General features: G+C 58.1%; 1 protein-coding gene across 4 annotated transcripts in view; it reads left to right on the forward strand.

Annotated features, from left to right (window-relative positions):
- Positions 1-6,297, forward strand: part of Spsb1 (splA/ryanodine receptor domain and SOCS box containing 1) — a 49,336-nt gene extending 43,039 nt beyond the window's left edge. For 3 of the 4 annotated variants that reach the window (XM_021243519.2, XM_087214615.1, XM_004863654.3), the window contains exon 3: positions 4,493-6,297. In XM_021243519.2, coding sequence (XP_021099178.1) covers positions 4,493-4,620 — 128 coding nt within the window. In that variant the 3' untranslated portion in view covers positions 4,621-6,297. The other variant, XM_021243520.2, reaches the window with a different exon arrangement.
- The last annotated feature ends 3,380 nt before the right edge of the window (positions 6,298-9,677 follow it).

The raw sequence follows: 9,677 nt of genomic DNA on the forward strand, positions 1-9,677 counted from the left end.
ATAGAGGGATGATGGATGAATGAATGGAGGAGTGAATAACTGAGTGACCCTTATCTCTGATGAACCTCCTTCCCAGTTTGATCTGCAGTTGACCAAATTCTAGCTCAGTAGCCAGTCTGTTATTGAGTTGAGGTTTGCAGCCTAGGGCCTCTCAGATAAGTGAAAACCAGTGACTGGTTGCACTCACTAGAGAGATTTTGGGTCTTTTTCCTGGTGGCAGAGGCTCCTCTGGAACATGGTCCCAAGTGGGGTTGTTCAGTCCTGATGTCAGGGGACAGTGCGGGAAGGAGCCAGTGGCTGAGAACCAGGATGCATCTGCGGTGATTTCCGAGTGTCCCTCTGGAAAGGGGAGTAGACCTTCACAGACCCCCGTGTGCAGACATCCTGTGCGGTGCTCTATGCTGGTGGGGGGGAGGCTCTGCTGTGCCCAGCTGGTATCCATGCCAGCAAGGGGGCCTGGCATCCAAGACCGCCACCCCTCGATGGGCCCTGCTCCCAGGAGCTTCTGCCTGGGTGTGTCCCTTCCCCATCTGCAGATTCCAGCTCAGGAAGGGGAAGCTTCGTCCACCTGTGGCTGACTGTCTTTAAAGACAGGCCTGGCCTGGCACCTCAAGTCCTAACCCCATCCCGAAGGCCAGGCGAGTGGTAGGCAAGGACCCTGCTGGGGCCAAGAGCACAGCTGTCTCAAAGCTGGCGATCCGCAGGTCCTCCCTCCTCCTTGGGAACATCCTGGAGCACCCAGGCATGCGGAAACTTTGGAAGCCTTGGCGCTCCTTTCTCCCAGTCCTGCATTCTGGCTTTCACTGGTCGTGGTGCTCCTGGCAGAGGTGGCACAGCCATGTTTGCCCCAGTGGGGATGGACATGGTGGGACCCAGGATCTCGGCCAGCCCCGGCTCAGCATGTCCCCTTCCTCCCACCAGAGCAGTGCTGGAGCCAGGGAGGTGAAGGCAGACGAGGGGAGCATCCTCACCTGGCCACCGAGGGACTCTCATGAGCTCTGGGAGTTCACACAGCCACTCTGTTCCTGCCTCCCAGCTCCCGGGAGGGGTCTGGGCCTGTTTGCCCTCGGTGAGCCAGCAGGTTCTGCTGCTGCATCCCGAGGCCCAGACATGTGTCCTGTGCATGGGTGACACTGCTTAACTCTGCATCCCAGGGGAGGTTGGGAGCTTTTGTGACTTCTTGTTTGGAAAATCCTGAAGGGGTTGGGAGGCTTATGAGGATGGAAATAGTTTGCTGGGAACCATGTCTGTGAGCTGGAATCTGGATGAAGACTTCAAAGTATCACATCAGGACACGGTCAACGAAGACCCCTTCCTCTCCACCCTAATCAGAAGGCCAGGCCATGCCAGGGCCCCTTCATCCTGTCTTCCCCAGCCCTGATCAGACATGGCTGACTTTGGAGGGTCCAGACGGGAGCCTGGATGCAGCCAGTCCCTGGGATGCTGAGCATGGCATGTGGTCCTCTGCCCATGGCGGGGGAGATGCCGGTGCTGGACACCTCAGGGCTTTAGTGAGGGGGTGGCTTGCGTCTTAGAAGGGTCCCTGGCTGCTGTGTAGAAATGCACAGTAGGGGCGCGAGTGACCACCATGACAGTTGTAGGTGAGGCGAGAAAGGGGCGTGTCTGGGTAGCGCCAGGTGTCATCCTGTGTGGGTGGGGGATAGGCAGTCCTCACACATGGGTGGCATTTAAAGCTGTGCCCCTGGATGAGCCGGGGCACCCAGAGAGTGGGTTGGGCCCTGTTGGAGGTCAGAGGCCTGGGGGCGGGGGGCCAGAGGAGGAGCAGCCATGTGGCTGGAAGGGACCCGGGGCATGGTGGTGGACTGGAGAAAGAGCTTCAGGAAAGACACAGTAATGACAGCTCAGGTTCATGGACAGCTGCTTTGGCCAGAAGGCCATCGGTGACCTCACCAGGAGTCACTGGGGTGGGGTGAGATCACAGCGTGGTGGAGGAAGCAGGGGGTGGTCATTCATTTCCCGGGGCTGCCATAACAAATTACCATGATCCGGGCCGTGCCCATGACCCAGCAGAACGCATGCTGTCACAGCGAGAGGCCAGAGGTCAGAAACCAAGTTGTCAGCAGGCCCAGCTCCCTCCGAGGCGCTGCGGGAGAAACCGCTCCCACCTGGTTCCCGACTCTTCTCCTGCTGGCCGCTGGCAGCCTGGGCATCCCTGGCTTGAATCTATGTCCCTCCCTCCCACCTCTGTTCCCACCTGGCCTGCTCCCAGTGTGAGTGTGTATCTCTGTGTCTTCTCTAGTGAATTTAGGCCGTGGTCATCCAGCATGACCTCATCGTAACTGGTTTCACCTGCAAAAATTACATCTCTGCCCACACAGGGTCACATCCCGAGACTGCGGGTGCTCACGCGTTGGGGGGCACCCCAGCCCCTGTGGATGTGGACACAGTGGGGCTCACAGGCTGTCCTCCCCCTGTGCTGCCACCTGGGCCGTGTGGCACACTGTCCGGCGCTCCTTCCCCGACAGCATCCCTGTGGGTGGTCGGCACTGGTGGGGTGGGGTTGGTGCCCCCCGAGGCCGCTCTCCGAGACAGTGCTTGGCTTTCCAAGGCAAATGAGGAAGGCAGGATGTCACGGTGAGATGGGCAGAAGCCCCAGCTAGCTCTGGCCACTGGTGTCACCTTGGTGTCTGGGCCAACTGTGGCTATCTTGGAGGTGCCCTGCTCCTTGGGACATCTAGGAAACCACCCCGGCCCCACTGACCTCAGGGAAACCTGGCATGGACGGCCTGCCCGGATCTCCCCGGATCTCCCCGGCATGGTCCATCGCCTGCAGGTCAGGCAGGCAGGCTCTAGTCCTTCCCCCGTCCCGGGCCAAGCAAAGACCCGAGTTCCCAGAGTGTCCCTATGTGACCTCCCTGTTGTCCAGCCTGCGCTGACCACAGGCCACTCTCCTCTGTGCTGAGGCCGTAGCCCCTCGGTGTCTTCCGGGGGGCAGGGGTAGAGAGACAGGGCCTGGAGCTGCAGGAGGAAGAGGCCTCTGCTCTGGGGACATCCCTGACCTCGAGGTCCTCCCCACCCCGAGCCTCCACCGCTTCCCACCAAGGCAGCATTTCCCCTGCCATTCTGGACTTAAAAGTCCCGCTCTGCATCTTGCACTGAAGTGTGGCGAGCGTAGCCATGCTCTGGGCTTCAGGGAAGGCTTGGAGCCTTCGACTCCCAAGATGCTGTCCTGGTGCCGATGGTCGCTCCTTCCTGCACCTCTGACCACCTGGGCTCTGGGAAGCCTGGTCACCCGCCCTGCTGCTCTGAAGCAGCCTCCAGACAGCCATTTCTCACAGAACCGCCAAAGTCGGCACACGGGCTTTTCTGGTTCCACAACCTTCTGCCCCACAATGGCACCTGATTTACTTCAGAGCACCCTCTCTCTCATTCAGAACAGTCATTTAAATGCCCAGCATCTTAGCCTCCAGGATGTGGGCATGGAGGCAGAGCCCAGGTCTACAGGCCAGGTCCCCCCCACCTGGTGGAATGGCGGTGGACACGAGGTTTGTGGGTGGAGCTGGATGCAAAGCCCACACCCCCGGCCAGAAGCAGTGAGTGCGGAGACCTTCCTGGGGACTCAGTAGCCTGGCAGGGAGTGACTTCAGACTCCTGCATGGGGATCAAAGGTACCGGCTGGCCAGGGCCCCCTTTGTAGGGAGGGAGGGCTGGACCATCTGGGGACAGGACAGAGAAGGCCTCCAAGGGTGAGCTGGAAGCCGCTCTTTCATTTGATGCCTGAGGCCACTCTGCCATGTGGTCCCTATCTGGGAGCCTGGACAGGGTGGGCAGGCGGCCCGGGCTGCCCTCGGGGTGTTGGCCGCAGCAGGGCTGGCATTTCCAGGTTCCTGGGCCTCTGCTGTAGGCACCTGAGAGCACAAGGGCTTCCCTGGCCCCACAGCGATGCACACTGAGGGTGCTGCTTGCCCAGACAGGGAGGCCCTGGGTTCAAGTCCGAGCTCCATCTCCTCCAGCAGGGCAGCTGTGGACCAGTTATTTAAACTCTGTCACATCCCGCTGTCATAAACTAAGGACGATGGTGATCGTGGCTTCTCTGTGACTGTCATTCATTGCTCCTAACTGTCATCCGCGTTGGCACATGGCCTACAGAGGAGCCCCACCAGAGCAGCTTCTCTGGGTTATTCAGTTAGGTTAAAGTCAGATTCGCTAAGTATTTATTTATTCAACTCCATATGAAGCCAGGCATGGTGGCACCTGCCTGTAATCCCAGCGCTTTGTATATTAAAGTGTTTCGTGTGTATTTAGCAGCCTGTAGGAGGCAGGAAGATCACAACTTGGATCCCAGCCTAGGCAACTTAACTTAGCGATATAGCCAGACCCTGTCTTAAAGTTGGAAGGACTGGGGACGGAGCTCCGGGTGAAGCCCTGGGTTCAGTCCCCAGCGCTGGGAAAGCAGGCCCGGGCCGGTGCGCGTAGCCCTTCGCACTCGAGCCCCGCCGCGCTGACCTGAGCTCTGTCCTCTGCTCCCCAGCCGAGCCCCTGCCGCTCATGGATCTCTGCCGGCGCTCGGTGCGCCTGGCCCTGGGGAAGGAGCGCCTGGGCGCCATCCCCGCGCTGCCGCTGCCCGCCTCGCTGAAGGCTTACCTCCTCTACCAGTGACAGCGGACGCCCGCCCGCCGCCAGCCGTGCCCGCCCACTGAGCCCGCCACGGGCCGGCGCTCACCCTCCGTCCTCCGGCTGCCTCTGCTGGGCCGGACCGACGCCTCCCAGGCTCCGTGCCTCCCTTCCCAGGCCGCCGGTCTCAGCCCCTCCTTGGAACCAGGCAGAGAATAAACTCCTCCGAAAGCCTCCGTGCAGCGCCTGTCTGCTCTGGGAGGGGGATGGGCGCAGCCACCGGGGTTGGGGTGGGGGGCTGCGGGAGGCGCCAGGGCTGGAGGGCAGATACCAGGGGGACGAGGGCTGGGCTGCGGACACCAAGGCGGAACCCCAAGTTGCTCCTCCCAGAAGCAAATGGGCACCCAGCACCCATCCCGGCTGCTGGAGCCCACACCCCGTATTTATTCTTTTAACAGTAACAAAGGCCATTTATTTATTCCACTTAGAAAGGAGACCTTGTTGCAGTCACCTCTCTCCGAGGTGTTCTGTTGCTTTCCTCCCCCTGCCACCTCCCTGGAGCGTGTATGTCGCCCCGTTCCCTGGGCCATGCCTGTGACGCATGTGCCACTGTGTGCAGGGTCCTTGTGCAGGTCCCTGGTTGGTGTCCGGGGCTCTGTGCTGAGGTCCCCAGCAGGCCCCTCAGGCAGCACAGCCCCATGTGCAATACAAGTCTCGGGGACCCCTCCAAGCGGGCACGCACAGCCACTTACCTCTTGAGTCCACACATCACTGCTCGTGCCTGCACCTCTTTTGCCGTCTGTGACCTTGAGGGAGAGCGGGTTGGCTCCACTTTTCCACATCTGCTTTTCTAGATGAGATTTCTTTCCCACGGGCATCCTCAGAAGCTCCCTGGTCCAGGGGACCATGAGAACAGAGAATGGGTCTCCATCCCTGGAAGCCATGGGCAGGGAGAGACAGGAAAACCAGGAGTGGAGTCGAGCCCTGTGGAAGTTGTGGTCCCTGCTCAGCGGCTCAGCAGGGCTCGGGGCCCACAGGGAACAAGCAGCTTCCGGTCATCCTCGCACCCCAGGCTCAGGAGGCCACGCAGGCAGCCTGCTGGGAGAGATGCCCGTCCCTGGTGACTTCGCCTTGCCTTATGCCCGCACCTGCCAGAGCCTTGCCATTGCTTTTATCTTGAAATCAGCCCCTTTAGAGTCCAAGTTCTATTCATGTCTGCACAGGTACAATAGATGACTTTATTGGTTTAAAGTGTTTAATATATATACATTTATATTTATCTGTAAGAATTATGTTGTAAGCAGCTGCTGTAGGGTACCTTAAAAAAAAAAAAAACTTCCAATGGAATATATTTTTTAAAGCACAAAATCGGTGCCAAGACTAGGTAGGAATGTAAATTACCCCCTTCGTATTTTGAGGGCTATTTTTCCCTTTGGGGGCAAGGGTCTTACCTGTCGGACTCTTGAAGGTCTTCCTCACTCCTGTTGTGAAGAATGTTGCACGCGAGAGAGGTTCACTCGTACACAGGCACACGTGTTGCCCCTGGATGCTGGTGAAGCACCTGCTCTCTCCACACCTCCCACCCCCTGACTCCCTGGGACCCTACCCCACTTCCTTTCCCCTCTTCCCAGAGCCTTGTACAGTTTTGACACTCCCGTTTCATTTTATGATGGTTCATTCTAGTCAGTAACCTAATAAAGGAATGTTTGCTAAGATACGAAACCACTGTGGAGTCCTTCCTGCGTGCTTTGGGGAACAGGAAAGAGGTGCAGCCGAGCCCTCCTGGGTCCAGGCCCCAACACTACCCACGATTTTCCCTGCCACGCTTGGCAGAGAGCAGAATGCCAGCCAGGGCCTTGGGTGGTGGAAGAAAGTCCCAGAGGGATGATCGTAGAACACACCTTTCGGAAGTCTGGAACCCTGCACCCAATGTGGGGAGCTGCAGATGAAATAGAAAGCAGTTCTGCACACTGGTCGGGCGGCCCGGGTATAAAGCTCGCACTGACTGTGGGTTCACCAGGCGGAGAGCAGAGGCCGGTTCGGCATCCTCAGAGTCCGAGCTCAGCGCTGGCAGAACGGACAGATCTTTGTTCATTTTGTGTTCCTGGGATCCGGGCTGCAGAAACACCTACAGAGCCTTTGCCTGGTGCACCTGCTCTGCTGACTGCTGCGGCAGAGCCCCTGGCAGAAAGGACAGAAAATGCTGGCTTATTTAGAGGCTGGATGACAGATACTGTGAAGAGTCAAGCAGTGTACTCAGTGTCATGAGGGTTTCCAAAGAACCAGCAAAACCGTGTGGCTGGAGTGGGAATTTTTCATCCTCCTGGGATTCTTGGTCCGAGGTACCCTGTCTTTCTCTGAGAGCCTCCTGACTAGCTTTTCTGAGATGGGCTTCAGGAGCTCCTGAAAGATGTCTGTTAACATGCAGATTTCCAGGGCCCCACCTGAGATGGGCAGAATCAACATTTCTGGGGCCAGGCCCAGGTATCTGTACTTTCCCCAGACTCCCCAGGTGTCCTTGCCTAAGTTAGACTCTACAGCTTGTGACTGTGACAGCTCTTTCTCTTACAAAGTTGCTGGGTAAAGGGAAATTTGTTCAGTGTGTTGGTGGCTTGGCCTAGGGATGAGCACATAGATGCCTGAGTCAGGCCTGGGTTCAAATATTGGCTCTGTGGCCTTGCACGAGGCTCTGTAAAATGGCATTCATCGTTGCACCTGTCCCATAGGTGGGTGACGGGAGGGCAGGAGGCTCCCAGAACAGGGCCCAACATCTGGGTGAGTTGTGCCAGCAACTGCTTTAAGAACACACCCTTCTTGAGCAAGGGCACTTCCTGCAGTGGGACTTGGAGGATGGACCATGTTCCTGAACCAACTTCCTGCTGAAGTTCTCCGAAGATCAAGATGACTACTGGGGAAAGGAGCTCCCAGATGCCTGCCCCAGACTAGGGCAGAGGGAAGAGGTGGTCTAGAATTATTTTTAGGTTGGAGTTCATGTCTGGGTTGCAGTTGGAACTCGGGCTTCCTTTGAAGGGGTGGCCGGGGAGGAGTGGGGTCAAGCATGGGGGCCGGAGGAGGCAAGGGGAACATGAGGGCCTCTGTGCTGCCGGGAGCCTTCTAGGGGGGGCAGGGTTCTGTGCTGGAGGGAGCGGTATTAATAAAACCATCTGTGCAGACTTGGCCCATGTGGTTGTAATTAATCCCCTGCCTTTGAGCAGGTAGCCCGCACTCGGGGCTTGGCCATAGATGGGAAGACTCCCGTCTCCGTCCTCCTGCTCCTCGGCGGGATGAGGAATGTGCACTTTACTGAACCATAAACTATGCTGGGGAGCTGGGGAGGGGGCCGAAGACAGAGCAATTAGTTCATGCTCTGATCCAGACACCCAAACATGGTTGGATTCCAGCTGCAGGGAATATTTGAAATAAATGAGCTGCCCAGGGCCAGCAGTTTGCTGTTTTCTGGATGGGGCCATGGCAACCAGGGAGGAAATCATGAGCTGGGATTGGGCTCAAGAATCAACAAATGATGTCCTGGCCGAGTGAGCCCGGAGGAAGCCGCTCATGGCTCTCCTAGGGTTTCTCGGGACTCGGCCGCTGGCAGGCAGGATGCAGCCTGACCATCCTGGTGCACTGCACGGCAGTGTCCTCTTCTGTCCCTGATTGTTTTCTTGTAAGAAGAGAGAAAAGTACCTCCTCTGGAACCCCTCTTCCCAGGCCAGAGAAGAGAGCTGCTGTCACCGCCCGTCTGATAGCAACTTTCCTAGCCAGAGCGGACGTGCTCCGTGAAGCCCAGGCTGAGGCGGCCGGCCGGAGGGAAGGTGACCCCGACTTCTCACCTGGCCTGAGGTCTGTCTTCCTGCCAGGCCCCAGTCACAGCTCATCTGGGTCTGCCTGAGACACAAAGGTCTCCTCCAGCCCCTGTCCCCTGATGGTGGGCCTGCAGCTGTCCCTAGAGGTGTGACTTATTAATCTCAGGAACCTCAAGACGCGAACATCCAGGTCTGGGAATCTGCATTGTCGTCACTGGGCTGCCTTGGGTCCCAGAAGTGTGCAGAGCCACAGAGGCCCCTCCATGGATCCCTCATGATCCTTCAGGGACCAGAGCAGCCTGGTAGCCTGTACAGCGGAAGATCCCATGAGGAAGTTAGCCTGGCTCACCCAGCTCTGTTGGCGCTGGGTGTCAGTGTGGCAATGCCAACATCTCACCCATGCACAGGAGGGCTGCTCTTAGGAATGAGCCAGGCCGGTTCCCAGGGAAGCAGTTGCAGTACAGGCAAGGCCATCTTGGCCTAGGCTCTTCCCCTGAGCCTCAGTTCCCCAAGGAAATTAATCCCTAGAAAGCAGAACCAAGAGCTTGGAGACACCGTCAGGTCTGCAAGCTACTGCCCTTGCAAGACCAGGAAGAGATGCTCTTCATCTCCATCTGGTTCCAAAATATTCCCATCATCCCCAAAGCCACCCCTACCCATGCGGCACCCCTGGCAACCACAAATCTACTTTCTGCTTCGTTGGGTTTGTCTCTTTCTGATGTCTCAAATCCATGGAGTCGTACACCATGCGGCCCGTGTCTGGCTTCTCTTGCTTCCAGTTGGCCTGGGTTTGGACTCTCTCTCGGTGTCCCCTCAGGGTAAGCGCATGGCTCCATGGTCTGGGAAGGGGCATCATTGCTGGGGTCACTGGGAACAGAAGCCTGGAGCCCCAGGTGGCAAGGTGTCCCCCTCTATCATGCTGTGGGACAGCAGTGTGGCTGGCATCCCTTAGCCTCCCCAGCAGGGCTGCTCTGAACTGATCTTAGAAGGACATGGAATGTGAGCCCTGAGCTATTTAAAGATCTCGGGAGGCTGGAGGCTCGGCTGGGCGCAGGCCAGGCAGGGGTGCCTCGGTCGGCAGCACAGGGCTCCTCCACGCACATGGTTTGATTTACAGGAGGGCCGCGAGCCACTCCAACTGCAGACAGAGAACTATTTGAAGCAGCTGCCAGATGTTGTGTCTGAGCTGGGTTTTTACAACTTGCTTACTGGTTAGCAGCCTGCCTCCCACCGGAGTTCAGCTCACCCCAGTGGGTTCAGAGACCTGGCACGGTGCCCTCCAGCTCTGCCCCAGCC

Source organism: Heterocephalus glaber, unplaced genomic scaffold, assembly GCF_053883595.1.
Source record: "Heterocephalus glaber isolate CG9 unplaced genomic scaffold, H.glaber_assembly_v1.0 deba00001447, whole genome shotgun sequence".
Taxonomy (NCBI): Eukaryota; Metazoa; Chordata; class Mammalia; order Rodentia; family Bathyergidae; genus Heterocephalus; species Heterocephalus glaber.